Source organism: Arvicola amphibius, chromosome 15 (genome assembly GCF_903992535.2).
Source record: "Arvicola amphibius chromosome 15, mArvAmp1.2, whole genome shotgun sequence".
NCBI lineage: Eukaryota > Metazoa > Chordata > Mammalia > Rodentia > Cricetidae > Arvicola > Arvicola amphibius.
Window position 1 is genome coordinate 43,174,520 of NC_052061.1, and position 17,746 is coordinate 43,192,265.

General features: G+C 50.6%; 1 protein-coding gene across 1 annotated transcript in view; it reads right to left on the minus strand.

Moving 5' to 3' along the window:
• Positions 1-17,746, minus strand: part of Pkd1l2 (polycystin 1 like 2) — a 57,074-nt gene that overhangs the window by 19,612 nt on the left and 19,716 nt on the right. The window contains exons 10-21 of the mRNA XM_038312686.1: positions 16,837-16,954; positions 15,944-16,085; positions 14,465-14,641; positions 11,492-11,637; positions 10,735-10,926; positions 9,540-9,671; positions 7,871-8,053; positions 5,984-6,108; positions 4,356-4,482; positions 2,885-3,016; positions 1,851-2,070; positions 245-438 (exon numbers count right to left, since the gene is read on the minus strand). Of these exons, the coding sequence (XP_038168614.1) occupies positions 245-438; positions 1,851-2,070; positions 2,885-3,016; positions 4,356-4,482; positions 5,984-6,108; positions 7,871-8,053; positions 9,540-9,671; positions 10,735-10,926; positions 11,492-11,637; positions 14,465-14,641; positions 15,944-16,085; positions 16,837-16,954 (1,888 nt within the window). The remainder of the gene's footprint in view (positions 1-244; positions 439-1,850; positions 2,071-2,884; positions 3,017-4,355; positions 4,483-5,983; positions 6,109-7,870; positions 8,054-9,539; positions 9,672-10,734; positions 10,927-11,491; positions 11,638-14,464; positions 14,642-15,943; positions 16,086-16,836; positions 16,955-17,746) is intronic.

Genomic DNA, 17,746 nt, shown 5'->3' on the forward strand with positions numbered 1-17,746 from the left:
CCAAGCAGGGTGACATGGGGAGAGTGTATTGGAGTTCAGAGCAGGAAATCTGATCTAGTCAGGGCCATAAAGTTTTCTCAAGACAATGGGCTTAGTTGAAGGCAAGGAGGACATTCCGAGCACAGGAACAACTTACGCAGATCACCATGGAGAAGCATGAGATATTGCACCAGAGGCTCAAATGGGAACCCTACAAGAGTGGACACACCCTACCTAACCTCCCCAGCTTACTTGTCTGCCTTACCTGGCACCCAGAGTTGTCCCAGGTCTCCTGGCTTTCATCCCAGAACACACAATGTGACAGGAAGGTGGTAATGCCAACTGTGAGGTCCCTGCCAGAGGCAGGCTCCAGGTTATCCTTGGGAACCACTCTCAAATAGTAGGTTCCTTCCCCAAAGGGCAGGTCCTCTGGGCCCAGGATCCATGTGGGTAGCTCACCTGCAAGAAATAGGCTCTGGTCTTCTTGAAAGGAGAGGACACCAAGGTGACATGGCAGGGACATAGACCTCAAGATCTCTCCATTATCCCAGGAGGACCCTTGCTCAGTGTGCAGGGGCACGGCAGGACATGAAGGGATCATAACTGTTTCTTATTGGCTGTGTGATATCAGACTGGCTATTGAACTTCTCTGTTCTTTTTTATTTGTTTTATAGTTTTGAGGCAGGGTCTTATGTAGCCCAGGCTACCTTCAAATTTGCTATGTAGCAAAGGCTGGCCCTACTGGCCCTACTGGTCCTGCTGCCTCAGTTTCCCAAGTGCTGGGATTGCTCTGCACCTGGCTTGACCCTCTCTGCTCATATCTGGAGTGTGGAGATTTCTACAGCTGTGCACCTGGCTAGACCCTCTCTGCTCATATCTGGAATGTGGAGATTTATTTCTACAGCTGTGCACCTGGCTAGACCCTCTCTGCTCATATCTGGAATGTGGAGATTTATTTCTACAGCTGGCTCTAGAAAGCTCTTTGTAGGCTCATCTGCATCTCCATGCCATGCACTAGATGTTTACCTAAAGGGGGCAAACAACACCAATAACATTAGCCCATGAAAGCTACTGAAGAAGGCAAGCAATTTGTTCTTTGCTTTTTAAGTAAATAATTGTGTGTGTGTGCGCGCGCATACTACATGTGTACATGTGTGAGACCAGGAGCTGACACTGTACGTCTTCCTCAAGGCTTCTCTACCCTATTTTATTTTTAAAAAAAGATTTATTTTTATTATTTTCAGTTATGTGCACTGGGGGGTGGGGTGGGATGTGTGTATGTGAGTGTGGGTGCCCACAGAGGCCAGAGGCATGGATCCTCCTGGAGCTGAAATTAAAGGGGGATTGTGCCGGGCGGTGGTGGCGCACGCCTTTAATCCCAGCACTCGGGAGGCAGAGGCAGGCGGATCTCTGAGTTCGAGGCCAGCCTGGTCTACAAGAGCTAGTTCCAGGACAGGCTCTAGAAACTACAGGGAAACCCTGTCTCGAAAAAACCAAAAAAAAAAAAAAATAAAGGGGGATTGTGAGCCACTCAGCATGCAGGATGAGGACCCATACAAGCACAATGTGTGCTCTTCACTGCCGAGCCATCTCTCCACACTTCAGATCCAGATTCAGTGAGGCTGGCAGCCAGTGAGCCCCAGGGGCCCTCCGGTCTCCGATCCTCCCCCTCCCAGGACTGGGATCACAGGCATAGATTACCACATCAAGCTTTTTAATGTGGCTTCTCAGGATTGAACTCTGATCCTTATATTTTAATGACTGAGCCATCTCCCTGGCCTTGCTCTTTGATTTTTTTTTCATTGACACCTTAGTTGGAAGCTGGCCCCACCCGGGAAGCCCCTCAAGAAACAGCCAAGGAAGCCGACTACCTGTGGCAGCCACAGGAGGCAGGTGTGTTTGGGCATCGTAGCTGGTCTCATTGGGGTGGTAGCCGTAGCCCAGACTGAGTGTGAGTGGGATGCCGGGTCCCCAGTGCAGCTGGATCCCTAGAGCTGCCTCCCTGGCAGTCATATTCACCCTCAGAGTTTCTGGGGTGGCCAGGCTCAGCATCGTCGGCTCGCTGTGTTCTGAAATCCGCGGCAACAGGATCTGTTTTCAGAAACAAAGAATTACAGCCAGATACAGGGGCAGGGCAAGCAATGAGCATTTAAAGCCCTGTGGTGTCATAGGGCTGATGTAGACAGGAAGATCTCTGCAGCAGGTTCAATGGCGGTGGGGTTGTCTTCCCGCTCTTCCCAGTTCAATAGGTCACCTGTGGCCCTAGGTTTCCGGTCTGTTCCTCCCATCACCCCAGCCTCTCTCTGTGTCATCAACAGCAGTCACTGCCCCCTTCTGCTTCCCTCTTCCGAGGCCCCTTGTGGCTCCACTAGGCCCCTGAGCAATCCAGACTCAAATGCCTATCTCCAGGTCCTTAACTGCATCTTATCTGCCAAGTCCCTGATAGCACATTCGCAGCAGGCATGAATGAGGATGGAGGCTTCCCTGCATGACTTTTGATCAGTCATTGAGAGAAAACGGCAGATGACTAGGAATGTCTGTAAACTCTTCAAGGAATCTAAGTGTCCATTGCAGCCTGGGATGTTAGTGTTCTTGCTTAAGTTCAAAGAAAACCTACGGGCATTTTGAAGGCTGCATTGTGTGCCTTTAAAATGAACATTTGGTTTGTGCAATGACTAGAATTCCACCTAACAGATTTAAATTCCCAGGAAAAGCTGTCATACACTGAAGATGTGTGAATGGCCACATAGGCATGGTCTTAAGTAGAATGCTATGTTTAATTAGGTAAGGGGTACTTTGGGTGATTTTTCTAACCATTGTTTTCACAGCTGGTCCATTTGGTCCCAAACCAAGCTGAAGAGGAGGCCAAGTGCCACCCGACTTCTGGTAACACCCCAGAGCCTACCTCAATATTCTGTGTCACGTTCTTCACTGAAATGGGGTGGCCACTGGAGCTGGTCAGACGGAGTCCGCCAACAGTTCCGCTGACATCAAATCGGCTTCGGGAAGGGAAGGGGTTCCGTGAGAAACTCATCATCTGAAAGCCAAGAGCAAGAAGCACTGAAGAGGGGTAGGAGAGGACCAGGCCCCTGTGTGATCCTGGGAGTGGGTGAGTAGCCCTTGCTCTAGCGGGTGGATACAGAAGAAGCCTGCCTGTGCTTTTCAGAGATGTGGTCTCAGAGGGCTGGCCCTGCGGAATCAGCAAGTCTTTCATCCCCAAGAGTCAATATAGTCAGATCTTCATTTCTTTAGTTTTATGTCTGTGGATTCAGCTAAATGTGGACTGAAAATATTTGAAAGAAAATTGCACCTGTGTGGCTACCAATTCTCTAAAGTAACAAGTTTTCATTAGCTGTTTGCATAGCGTTTACATTGTTCCAACTGCTACAGGCAACCTTGACTTTATTCAAAGTATATGCAGAGGTAGAGGTAGAGCATGGTAGCAGTGTTTTTAATCCCAGCACTCGGGAGGCAGAAGTCGGCAGAGCTCTGTGAATTCAAGGCCAGTTAGATCTACAATGTAAATTCCAGGTCAGTCAATACTATATAGTGAGTCTCTCCTTTCCTACCTTGCTCCCTCTCTCCCTTCCCCCTCTATGTATGTATGTATGTATGTATGTATGTATGTATGTATGTATGTATCTATCTACCTATCTATATATTATATATTGCATATGTTATGTATATGATGTGTATATATGTACATGTGAAGCTGTGCATATGTTTTTTATAACTACCACACCATTTTATTTTATTTTTTTATTTATTTCTTTTTTTTGGTTTTTCGAGACAGGGTTTCCCTGTAGTTTCTAGAGCCTGTCCTGGAACTAGCTCTTATAGACCAGGCTGGCCTCAGACTCAGAGATCTGCCTGCCTCTGCCTCCCGAGTGCTGGGATTAAAGGCGTGCGCCACCATCGCCCGGCTACCACACCATTTTATATAAAGGACTGAGCAGCTACAGATTAGAAACTCATGCTTACAGGTATCCTAAAAACAGCCCCATGGCTACCAGTATCTAAGAGAAAAATGTTGGTCTATTTTCGCCAGCATTCAGGAGAATCAGATGTGCCTTAATCTGGGATGAAAGGGACCCTGGTCTTTGTCTGAGTTACAGATGAGAGCCTGGAGAGCCTGCTCCACAACAACTCATGAAGCCAAGGTTGCTGGAGGAAGCAGGCAACCCACTGGAATAAATGGATTTGGGTGTCCAGAGCTATGGGGTCTGAGTTCACTTGTGCTCCTGGCTATGGCTTGGACGAGGTACTGGACCTCCTCTCTAACGGATTGGGGCTGCTAGCATCATCAGTGAGCAAGCAGAAGGGCCAGCACTTTGCGCACTACGAAGGTTGTCTCGGAGGAGGCATTGCTGGGTTACCCTTATGTCCACAGGCTCCTGGCTGTCTTCCACGGGACAAAGGGAGGTGGCGGCCGGCAGGGTGAAGGTTACAGAGTCAGCGGTGGTAGTGTGCACTGAAGAGCCTTGCCAACTCCGTGGCTGTATTCTGACCACAGGGTGAGAATCGGGAGAAAAGAAAATTCGTGTTGGAGGAAGAACCCCATGTGCACTGGGAGGAGGAGGTGGGGCTCCACTTTACTGTCAGAGATGGCTGTTTTCAAACAGAATCCTCATCAAATGCTGTTGGTACCCCCATGTGGACTGGAGGTCCATGCACAAACAGAATTGCTTCGAACTGCTTCCCTAGAATAGCATCAGTACTCGAGATGGCTGGTGAATCGTTTCTCCCCACTACCTACCTTGACCTTTGAAGCTATGAGCTCCAGGCCCATCTTTTCTGACCATTGACTGTGACCCTCCCCACCCCCCCCAGACCCGGGACCTGTTTTCAGAGCTTGATACTGCTAATGTAATCTGTCACTGGGACCGAAGAGAGCAACCCTGGTTTGAGGAGCTGAGGACTAGAGCGTAACAAGGGAACCCCCCTCCTGTGTGTGTATGTGTGTGTGCGTGCGCGTGCGTGCGTGCGTGTGTGTGTGTGTGTGTGTGTGTGTGTGTGTGTGTGTGTGCGTGCGTGTGCGTGCGTGCGTGCGTGTGTGTGTGTGTGTGTGTGTGTGTGTTTCCCCTGGGTTTCACATGATCTTCATTATCTTGTGTCAGAGTAGCTGTGATCAGTTAGTTAACAGCTCCAAGACTGGGCTTATTAACATTCCGCTGTGGAAGGACTAAAAAGGTCACAAGGCTTGTGAGGCTCAGGGGACACATAAGGCCCTTTCCTTTCCTAAGAATATATAAGCAAGTAATAATTGCTGGGAAGTGGGGTTCTTTCCTTCAATGGTGGCCCACACATAAATTGCCTGTAACTAACCCCACTAAATATGGAATTATTTCTTTGTTCTGTCTCTATATCTGGGTGAATTAAAGTAGATTACCACCCCCACACCCTCCCCGCTGGCCATGGTAGCTCACATGCCTATAAACCCAGGGGCAGGGCGACCACTGTAATTCTGAGGCCAGCCTGGTCTACATATCTAGTCCCAGGCCAGCCAAGGCTTCACAGTGAGATCCAATCTCAACAAATAAATAGATAAATACTTCAAAGTAACTTCCATGGAAAACACACACAACAGGAAGTATCCCAAAGCCCCAATCAGTGCTCACTGAGATAAACCTTCCTGGGAAAATCTCCCAGGCAAGTTTGTCTGGGATCATCAAGGCTCTCTGTAAACAACGAGCTAGCCAGGACCACCCAGGACACAGTGAGGATGACGTGTGTGGTCCCACTCATTCGCCCCCTTACCTGCACAGTTCTCCTGGGACTTTCTCAAGATTCACTCAGGCGACTAACACTGGGCTTAGCTCTCCACAGTTCCTATTCTGTCCCAAACAAACATCTCCATGGTCAAAAGACTCCATGACACCCCCACACCAAGCCTGGTCCCAGTACTTCTTCAGCCCTAAGACTGGCCTCTGGGTCCTGCCTCGTGTAGTTCAGTATGAGGGTTAGGGCATCAACTTTCTTGGGCATGCACAGCGCAGTTCAGTACCTGTCTGTGTACACAGAGATGGAGGGGGCTTCTAGGATGGCTGGAAGGCCCCCTGGCAATGTCCCCAGCAGGAGGGCAGTCTGCAAATGATCTACAACCTGAAGTAGCTGGGCCATGATGTGAGCCTGGAAAGGAAGCAGAATATTGCTGTGGACGTCACCACAGGCCCCTTTGGCGGCTGTCACCCGGTTACTGTGGGACTCTTAGCAGGGACTGGGAGAAGACAGGGAAATAGTAGACAAAAAAGCCCTGCAGGTTATGGACAGAGCAGGCACCCACAAGAAGTCCAAGGCATTTGTCTGACTCCCGGGGGCTCCTCCGTCCTCACAGCAGCCCTGTGAGGCAGGTGCTTCCCATCCCCTGGGCAGAAGGGCAGAGGAGAGAACACGGAGAAGAGGTGATGTGGGAAGTCAAATAAATATTGGTGAGGTGAAAGAAGGCTCTCAGGAAATTTGGCTCCAGGGTCCATATGAAGAGCCACTGTGCTGTGTGGCTCTGTCCTGCAGGTGTGTACACATGGCCCACATATTGCTCCAGGAGAGGTAAGAGCCACAGGCAAGCTCAGCTCCCTACCCCATCCAGACCCCCAGAGAAGACACATCCGGTGCCAATTAGTTGGTTCAATGGGTAAGATTCCCTCAAACTAAACCCGATGGCCTGAGTTCCATCCCAGGGCCCCACATGGTGGACGGAGAGAATCCGTTCTCATGAGTTGTCCCCTGACCTCCACATGCATGCTGGGGCATGTGTGCCCCTCAAATAAACAAATGTTTAAAAAAAATTTAGACACATTCTCATGATGACAAGCAAAGCTAGAGCTAGGACCTAGCAGAGGACCTAATAGGGTGTGTGTTTGTGCGTCTGTGTATTTGTGTTTGTGTGTATCTATGACTGTATTTCAGATGTGACTGCATGTATGTATGTATGTGTTTGAGTGTGTACTTGTAAGTCAGTGTGAGCACTAGTGTGTGAAAACATGAGTGTATATGAATTTGGGAGATGATCTGAGGGCATATGTTTAAGTATGTAGGAGTGTGCATGGACAAGTTACTGTCTGGTTGACACTACCCATAAGAGTGTATGTGCCACTGCATTGTCATATGAGGATGTACATCAATGCCTGTATGTATGTGCTTGATGGTACGAAGTATGTGTGTTCGGGGGTTTCCAGGTATGTGCACGAGTGTATGGCCATGTGCCTGTGTGGCTGTGCATATGTAATTGTGAAACATGTGGATATATGAGTGTGTAAGGATGAGCACGGGAGTCTGCTTAGTATCGAAACATGTGGCCACATGTGAGAGGATGACCTTGCGTCTTTGCATGTGGCTGTCCTTCGGTTATTTTTGAATAGGAAAGGTAGCCCATGGGATGAAGGGCTGTGGAGCAGCTGTTGTTAAATTAGGCTAAATCTGCCATGATACAGTCCTGAGAGCCAGTACTCCCAAGGCCCACCAGTGACTCTGGAAGCCACACCTATCCCTCCTTTCTTGCCCTAGGAGGCTGACTCCCAAAGACATTCTGTCTGCTTGAATACAAGAGCCAGGACACTCCCCAAACTTGCAAAATGGTTCAGATAAGCCGTGCAATGGGCAGCGGATGGGGGTGAGTCAGACTGGCTCCAGCTACAAATGAGGGAAGCAGGCTTAAGGAGCTTGGATGACTTGGCTTCCAAGTGACAGGCAGGGTTCACTGGGTGCTGTAGCCCTGTTCTGTGTGCTTGCCCACACTCTGCTTTCGAGAACCTTCCTCCCAGCTCCCAAGAAGCACTGTAACCTACGCACCCGTCCAGCATCTGTCGTCTGTCGAGAAAGATCCACTCGCAACCCAAGCACAGGCTAGGCACACAGTGTGGGTGAGGGCCTGCCTCTGGTCCAGGACACCCACCTGGCTGCGGTTGGCCTCCTTAGGTTCTTCAGATCCCTGGCTGAGGGAAGCTTCCAGTACGGTTCCCACAGCTTGAAACATGGCCCTGATGGCTTCTTGGCGTCTCTGATCCTCAGGATGAACCTTGGCACTGGCTGTCAACAGAGCTTCAGCTGCATGCTGCAGGACCTGACTGGCCTCCCACTGGCCTCACCCAAAGAAGGAAAAACAGAATAAGTCCTTGCCTGGGATGGGCCATTCAGAGAGTATGGAATGTTCTGGAATTGGTGGTACACGGGAGGCCGAAGCCAGGGAAGAAGTAGACCAGGGCCTGACATAAGCAGCCTGACATCAAACTGGCTCCTCCCTCTTTCCTGGGATTGAAGCTCTTCTGGGAGAGTAACCCGGTCTGCCTCTGAGTCATTCCCAGAGTATTTTGTATAATATCCAAGCCATAACAGGCATTTGGTAACATTTCCTGGCTAGGGGCATGAAATGGATACAGGGAAAATGATGGATAGAGGACAGATAGATGGAGGACAGGTGGACAACAGGTGAGTTGAGGGTGGGTGATGAAAACCGTGTGGGGGAATGGAGAACGGGTCAGAGATTGACAGAGAGGATGCCTGTACGGAGGGTGGGCGGGTGCAGAAAGGACGCGAAGGTGGGAGGACGGTAGATAGTTGGACATAGCACCATCCCAGTTTTGCAATGTTTTTATGTGTTTGTGAGATTGTTTGTTTCATGTCTAGGTGCTCCAGTAGCCTGGAAGTACCGCCAGGGCAGGTCCACGTGTGAGTGAGTTCAACAGTGGCCCCCACACAAAGGCATTCGCGAAGCACTTGTAGAATGAGCAAATTAATGTAAGCACAAATGCGCAGATGTGGGAAGCTGGGGATGGCTAGCGGGGTGTGCATGAAACAGACAAATGAGCAGACGCGGTGGGCGCAGGAAGTGTCTCATCAACAGCACAGGGCCCTGGAAGAGTTCCAGTCTTGCAGGGGATCTGTGAGGAGAGTGCCCCCTCCCCATCCCGCCGCCCCCCACTCCCAGCAGAGCAATTGGACAGGACTAGGGTGCTTCTCCCTCTCCATGGCTTTGTGACTTCGTTTTGACCCTGGGCTGCCATAACCCTGGGGACGCTGTACTTGGCTGTGAACCTTCAGGAAGATGATCCTGAAGCAAACGTTTGAGTGTGAGTGATTGATTCGAAGGTGATCCTAGGGAACTTTCTAGAGGAGTGGGGAAGTGAGAGAGGGAAGGGTCAGAGGTCAACACAGAGGGTACGAGCCTGCTACCTGGGGCTTAGTCCTGTTCAGGGTTTCCTCACCAAGAGTCACTGTGTGACTCCCCTGCCATGGGAGTAGGTGGGGGGAGTGTGGCAATCAGGGAGACCCCAGGCTAGCAAGGCAGGAGCCAGCAGCTGTGCGGTAGGCTGACACACAGTAGGTCAGCAGCCATATCTGAACACACACTTGGGACCTAAGGTGACTAGGATACAGGTGCTCCCGCTGGTGCCCACAAGTGGATAGCAAATGGGCCTTAAGCCCAGAGTGAGGCACTGGGGCAGGTTGTGGACCCATGAAGGACAGCACAATAACTGAGGGACTTCTTCCATCTAATGGGTTGCCACACCCAGAGCAAGGAGGAATGTGTGCCTTGGCCTAGCCCGGCCACTGGAAATTCTCACCTGAGCCACCGAGGTGAGCTCCTCGCTACGGCGGGTCACCTCTCTCAGCGCCTCAGCCAAACCCTGCACCCTCTGCATGTTCTCTGGATCAATGGTGAGCATGGACAGCGATCTCAGCACAAGCTCTCTGACCTTGGCACAGAGGGAGAAAGGCCAGGAAGGGAAAGATAATTTCAAAGGCTCCATGAAGGCCTTGCAGGAGAATTTGGGGTCCCAGGAATGACTGGGCTCATCTGGATTCTGTGGACTTGGAGGCATGGCAGGCAGGATAATGGCCAAAAGATCTTTGAAACCTGTGACCATGTTGCCTTGCAGAAAAGAAAAAAAAAAAAGAAAGAAAAAGAAAAAGGTGCTTTGACAAAATCATTCTGAAGATATGGTTCAGCCCAGCGCCTTCACGTGGGGAGATCCTTTGGCAGCTACAGGTGGGAGTGGTACAATGTTGTGTGCATTGGTGGGAAGAGGATGCATGGAGAGGGGAGGGTTTCAAAAACGTAGTAAGGGGATGTTGGTAGCTTGATGACTTACATATTTAGTATGCAAGAATGAAGACCTAGCTGGGTGGTGGTGGCGCACGCCTTTAATCCCAGCACTCAGGAGGCAGAGGCAGGCGGATCTCTGTGAGTTTGAGGTCAGCCTGGTTTACAGAGTGAGTTCCAGGACAAGCTTCAAAGCTACAGAGAAACCCTGTCTCGAAAGCAAACAAAAAAAGAATGAAGACTAAGCTTCATTGCCTAGAGCCTATGTAAACACACACACACACACACACATACACACACACACACACGTACACATACACGGAAAAGGGGGTTAGGTTAGGAGCCTAGGACTGACGAGACCTTTAGAAGCTGGAAACACTAAGGAGCAGATTCTCCCCTACAGCCTCCAGAAAGTTCTCAGCCTCCAGAGGCATGCCTGACACTTTCCTTCTCCAGTCATCTTTAGTATGAGGGAGCTGCAGTGTGGCTCTCGAATCCCCTTCAGCTTCCAGAAGGCTGTGACTCCACGGTGTTGGGCAGAGAAAGTGGGTTACCAATAAAGAAGATATCTTCTTCACTTTTATGCCACTTGTTGGAAGAATTAAAGCAGGAAGTGACGGTGACCATTGGGAGACACTCAAGGCTTCTCTGATTCATGAGCCCCACCCCCGCCCCAAGAAGTCGCCTGTAGATTTTAAAGGACTTGTTTCACGCACCTTCCGTTTGGTTTCCGTTCTAAGCTGCCCAGAGCCTGGGCTCTGGTCCTCCTGGTTAAGTTCAGAGGACACAGCCTTGACAAAGTGTAGAAACTGGTCACCGCTGTGCTCATCTTGCAGAGCTGAGGAGATTCTCTCTGCCACAGTAGCCTGGAATGTCACATAGTCACTACCTGTGTTCCCACGGCCCACCTGACAAGGAAACCAGAAACAGACTCAATGGTCTTTGTTCAAGAAACTGGATCCTAAAGTCCTGGGTCTGGGAGCAGAGGAGGCCTCGTAAAGGCTCTCGGGCACTGGAGGGCACCTCGACCGTTTGCACCAGGCAGCTGATGGTTTCCAGCACTACATCTTTGGGGCAAACCCACACTCCACCTCCAGCTGCCCTCTTTATCCTACCCATCCCCCACCTGCACCTGCCTCCCAGCCATGAACTTCTCTTGAGACCTCTCCAGGCTCGGCCCAGAGTTCAGTCCTCTGATCTCCGCCCTTCTGCTCCAACTCGCCCCTGCTCCCAGGACTTTCCCATACTCTGGCTACTAAGTCATAAGATATACAAAGGCATGTGTCTGCGGCTGTATCCTCAGGATTTGGCACACGGCAGGTGAGTACTCGGTAAATATTTGTGGAAGGAATGAGTGGATAGGCGATTCATCACCCAGGCCCTCGGCTGCCTCCACAAGCCTCGTGGTTCCTGAGGTTCAGCTGGGTGAAGGCATTTCCCAGGAAAGAAGCACCAGCCATGGCTACCACCCACCTTAGCTGCCACTTGGATCTGCTGTCTGTCCCCTGCCTGATTGGTGACAGAGATGACCACTGTCAGGACAAAGCCATCCTTCTCTTTCCCAAGTGGTAGGAACACAGCAGGGAGTGCTGGCTCAGGGCCACAGTGGAGGCAGGAACCTGGCAGAGTGGAAATGAAGCAGTTAGGAGGGCAGAACCCGCTCCTGGTCACAGGGCCAGAGAAGCCTCAGTTATTGGCAGCACGGCAGCCATTCTGGGAATCCACTGGTTTCTGTACCTGTAGAATCATTACCCTAAAGTGTATGAAAAATTGAAGGACCTTCTCCCTGTTTACAAGTGGGTTTTTGTTTTTTGTGGTGGTTAAATTAAAACAGTTTTTTAAAGATTAGTCTTTAAAAATTTATTTATTTAAATGAGTGCTCTGTCTGCACGTTCCTCTGCTCGCCAGAGGCAGGCATTGACTCCCACTATAGATGGTTGTGAGCAACCATGTGGCTTCTGGGAATTGAACTCAGGGCCTCTGGAAGAACAGCCAGTTCTCTTAACCCCTGAGTCATTTCTCCAGTCCAAATTTTATTTTTAATTTATGTATATAGTTGTTCTGCCCACGTGTATATATGTGTACCACACGCAAGCCTGATCCCTAAAGGGGCCAGCGGAGGGTGATGAATCCCTTGGAATTGGAGCTACAGATGGTCGTGAGCCACCATGTAGGTGCTGGGAATAGAACCTGGGTCTTCAGGAAGAGCAACGAGTTCTCTTAACAACTGAGCCAACTCTCCAGTCCCAGGCGGGTTTGTTTTGGTTTTGGTGTTTTTGTTTTTACAATGTGGTAAAACCATATTAAAACACGAACAAAAAGAAAAGGTTGGGAGTAGGGGGAGAGAAAGGAAGAGCAGCAGGGAGAAGAGAAACTCAGCCCCTAAAACTCCACGGCCTTCGGAATCAGCCACATGAGTTAGGTGGGTGGGTTTTGTTTGTTTGCTTTAATCATCATAAGTGTGTACGTGATGTGTGCTATGCGTGTATGTGAGTGATGTGAGAGAGGTATGTGTGTGTTTATACCCACATGCCACGGCACACATACGGAGGGCAGAGAATAACTTCATGGCATTGGTCCTCTCTTACCACCTTTATGTGAGTGTGAGGGTTAAACTCAAGTCCCAGTCCAGAGCAGCAAGCACCTGTGCCCACTGAGCCGTCAAGCCAGCCCCTTGTTTGTTTGTTTGTTGGTATTTGCTTGGAGGGGAGGGTTCTGTTGTTCTTGGTTTGCTTTTCTGAGACATTGTCTCAGTCTGTAGTCCAGGGCGGCCTAGAACTCACCATGGAGCCCAGGCTGGTCTTGAACTCACAGCAATCCTTCTACTCCAGCCTCTGAAGTGCTGGGTGGGATTGTAGACACAAGTCACCCCCCTTGGTGTCAGTGTTGGTTCAGGGTTTGGTTTTACAGTGTGGGGGGTGGACTCCGGCACTTCCCACGTGTAAGCCCTCCAGACAATCACTCTGCCACCGACCTGCCCCACTGCACTTACAGAGAACTTACTTCCCAGTTGCTATGTCTCAGACCATGCCCCCTTGGTACATGGCATGGTTTGCCAGCTGTCTCTGCCACTAGATGTTAATGATCATGAAGTTAAGGATTTTCTCTGTTGTGTCCAATGCTACAAGCCTAGCACCCAGAACACAGCGTGGCCTTTGGAGTCTGGAGTCTGTATGCTGTAAACGTAAGTGAATGGATGGCTATCTTTTGTTTCTTAAAGGAGACCCGCACATCACGGAAGTCTCCAGTCATCGTGCAGGCAGTGTGCAGACAATCATGGAGCTATTGACTTGCAATTAAACAGTCAGCCAGCGCTGACCAATCACATTTCCTTGCCGTCTTGCTCTCCTGTGTGAGACGGGGGATGAGACAAAGGGGGAGATCTGGCCTCTCCCTTTGAGTACAAAGGGGACTACTTGCCTCGCTTGGGTGTCCGTTTCCTTTCCACGCTCAGACCCAGCCATGACCTTCTTAACAGCCCAGTGTTTGCGCATTCTTTGATGGGCCATCCAATGAAGACGGCGCTCCCTAGAAGGGCTTCCACCCACCTTTCCCAGTTAAAGTACACTGTTTAGGTCGCGTGGTGTCTGGGGCAGGATATTGCGGAGTGTGCCAGCACCACTCCTGATGCCTCAGTTTGGAAGAAAGTTTCACTTGGACTAAGGCCCACACAGAGCTCCTGTGATGATCCCCAGATGCCCAGGGCCACAGGGAGAACCAGCAGCCACCAAAATGGAACAGTAAAAGGAGAGAGCTGCCCCAACCACCCTTCTCTTCATGTTCACTGCTCTTTGTGGTGTGGTTGTCGTGACTGGCATGGCTGACCGTGTGGGGTGTCATGCAGTATAGGTAGGGTTTTGGATGGTCACCCTCCGAGAACCTACGTAAAAAAAAAAAAAAGTTCTTTGAGATTTGCTTGTCCTGGGACATGGTCATTCTCTGCTGCCACTTACAAATTGGGGTCAATGAAAGTGTTGAAGGTTCTATGAACCAGATCTTTCCCTGTCTTCCAAGCTAGCTCTAGCTCCTGACTTTTAAAGGGGTGCAGTGCCCCCTCTGCAGTGCCTCCCTCTCTGGCTCACTCATTTGCTCTTGTGTGTGTGAGTGTGTGTGTGTGTGTGTGTGTGTGTGTGTGTGTGAGTGTGTGGTGTGTATAAGACTATGAACAGGTATGTCCATACCTGTTGGGTCTCTTCATCCATTTAACCCTGTCAAATATCTTATACCGGGACAAAGTCAGTGTGTCCTCTGGGCTTGTTGGATGCTGTCTTTCTGATGGGATGGCTGGGCCAGGGCTTTGGGGAGGACCAAGACTTCGGAGTCCCTCATCCTGCCAGTCTCTCCATTCTAGAATAGATTCTACTGCAGCTCCCGGACAGGGCTAATCTCCATTCTTGGAGAAGATGATCCTGGGGGCTGAGGGAGAGCAGCATCTCTAGCTGATACCTGACTGCAGACAGAAGCAGTACTCCAGGGGACCCGGGGCTGTGGCGGCAGTGCAGAAGACAGCAAAGCTCGTCAGGACAGTACCCTCCTCTGGGACGATCGCACAGGCGGGCACCTCCGGTATAGGTAGCATGCTAATCACGTAGGTATCCTCCCCATAGGCATGGCTGGTCAGTGCTGGGAAGGGAAGAGTCATGTACTTAGGGGACTGTGTGTCCAGAAACTTAGCCCCTCTTCAGGATGACCTGGGGAGCTTGTTAAACAAAGATTATTAGCAGCCCTGAACCCTCTGATCTTTCTGGAGATTCTGGGGTAGGCCCCAAAATACTCCTATCTAACAATTGTCCCCAATGCAAGTCCATGAGGCTCACTTTGAGAAAACAGGCAGAGAGAGAGAGAGAGAGAGAGAGAGGAGAGAGAGAGAGAGAGAGAGAGAGAGAGAGAGAGAGAGAGACTCAGGCGGATATGGAGCTGGAATTCTGGTTCTGCTATTTACTGTCCAAGTGGCCTTGGACTTGACCTCCGTCATCTGTAAAGTGGAACCAATAATGACTTCCTCATAGTGACTTCATAAGCAGCTTACCCAGAAGCTGTCTTTTTCCATTCCCACACCCTCAACTATGAGCCCCCATCTGTCCTGCAGCAATGTGCCATTTTACTTGGTTCAAAAAGAACACAAGGCTGCTAGAGCGGAGGAAAGGGGAATCTTGTTTGTTTTGTTTTGTTTTTCGAGACAGGGTTTCCCTGTAGTTTCTAGAGCCTGTCCTGGAACTAGCTCTTGTAGACCGGGCTGGCCTCTAATTCACAAAGATCCACCTGCCTCTGCCTCCCGAGTGCTGGGATTAAAGGCGTGCGCCACCACCCAGCTGCAAAGGAGAATCTTAATTGGTTACCACTAACGCCCTAGCCTAACTCCGGTGAGATGGCCGGAGGTGGGGCAGGAGCGTCCACTGAACCAGTGCCTCTGCTTGTCTGGCTGTGGGTGCTCTGTGGGCTGCGTTAGAAAAAAACACAGAATCCACAGGCAGCACAAGAGGTACTTGCCTGCAGTCCTAGCAGGAAACTGAGGGAAAAAAAATGTGTTCTTAGAAAGCATAGCCATCAAAAGAATTTTAAAAAGAAAAAGTGTAGCCATCTTTGTTTTGTGACTCTCTATTTGAGCACTGGGCTGATTTTCAATGAGTAACTCTGGCTTCTTATGGTAGGAAACACAGGTTGACACAGGGTGACACAGGGTGACACAGGGTGACCAGCTTGCCTCACTGGCATTCCACCAACCGTCTTGTGTGCTAACAACCCAGGGTGGGTATTTCTGTCACCCCAGCTTTACACGTGAGGAAACTGAGGCAATCAGAAGTCAAATTCTTTGCCGAACTCTCCTAAGTAGAAAGCCCGCACCCTCGTCCATGAAGCTTCTTATTTTAGCCTTTTCAAGTCTGTCTTGTTTCTGAGACAGGAGGTAGGGTGGCCACTTCTCACCTGTGACCCGGATCCGAACAACAGGTCCCCAGGTCTGCAGGAGGCTGCTGTTCAGTAGCAGCGTGGAGGAGTCGCCCTGAAGGAGGGTCAGCGAGCGCGGCCAAAATCCTCTGAGTCTGCAGGCATCGGGGAGGGGCTCAGCCTGAAAGAGAACAGCACCGAGGGCCTTAGAGTCTGTGGGGTAGCAACCTGGACATCCTCAGTCCCATGGCTTCCATCCCCAGGCCTGACAGACTTCTCTCTGAGGAATGAATGGCAGGCTCTTCTGCTACCCTGGGGTCAGTAAATAGTCAGTCTCCAGCTTTGTCTCTTGTCTGAGGTCAGATTCCCAGAAAAGGAGCCTGAGGAGGAGTGTGTACAGGTCACTAGTGGAGGGAGGAGCCTGAGGAGGAGTGTGTACAGGTCACTAGTGGAGGGAGGAGCCTGAGGAGGAGTGTGTACAGGTCACTAGTGGAGGGAGGAGTCTGAGGAGGAGTGTAAGAGCAAGTCACATATGGAGGGTGAACTCCCCAGGGAACCGACAAGTAAACAGGGCAGAGAAGGGAGTGAGAGCAAGCAGTTTTAAGAAGCATCCTTCCTGGTATGGCCCTGAGGGACCTCGGTCATGTGAGGTGTGCCGCAGGTCTTTGGGGCATGGGTGCCAGGTTGTTAGGCTTTCCTGTTCATCAGCTGTAGGCCATCAGACTCCTGCAGGTGGTTTTGGCCGAGGGCAACAGAATCTGCCTCCCCACAGACTTGGCTCCTTTGGATCCATTCACCTGTTAGAATTCCCTCGGGCCCCTTGGAAGCATGTCCCCTAATCTTCCTGACCACCCTGGCTCAGGACCTGGCATGCAACGTGAGACTGGTCCTTGCGGAGGACTCAGTTTTACTGAGTGGTTGTGACAGCTCACCTTCTCTGATGAGGTGTCATCTAAGTACCAGCTGAACGTGGCCACTGGACTTTCATCGCCCACAGTGACTGTGAGCAAAACGTCTTGGTCGGCTTTCACTGGCCGGCAGTTCTCACAGCTGGAAGGGACAGAGAGTAAAGAAAGAAAGCTCCCGTTCATGACCATTTGCTTAGTCTTTTTTTTTTTTTTTTTTTTTTTTTTTTTTTTTTTTTTTTTGCCAGTTCTCGAGTCTGTGGAGAGCTTGGGACATGAAAGATGAAGTAAGAGCCGCCAATGTCCTAACCTAACCAGGACAGAGCCTTGGTCTGCGGGCAGGTGAAGAGAGTCAGGGTACAGCCAGGTTCCCAGGCCACTCCACTTGCAGCGATGTGGAGGGGAGGCCGGGACAGAACTCCGGCTTCCAGTCCCGACCCTGTCACTTAGGAAGGCTCGCCTTGTGTGAGTCACTGGACCTATAAGTCTTGGTTTCCTCAGCTGTAGAGGAAGTGGATAAAGGCAGATAACTTCTGAGATTCTCTTTGGTGTTGATAAAAGTGGCAGGTGGCACACATATGGTGAATAATGAGAGCCGCCCTGAGAGCGACATGTCAGAACCCCTAGAGCACTGTGAGCTTGCCAGGCTCGGAGGACATGCATGATTGGTCCCAGCTGACGCCACTCCGTGTGTCTGGGTCCAAATCCCAGGGCCTTCTGTTGTGTTTCTCTCTTTCTCCCTTTCCCTCTCCCTCCCGCCTCCCTCCCTCCTTCTCTTTCTCCCTCCCTCCCTCCCTCCCTCCCTCTCTCTCTCTCTCTCTGTGTGTGTGTGTGTGTGTGTGTGTATGTGTGTATGTGTGTGGTGTGTACTTTTATGCACATGCATATGGAGGTCAGAGATTGACATTGCTCCCTTCTCTCTTCATCTTATTGTTTG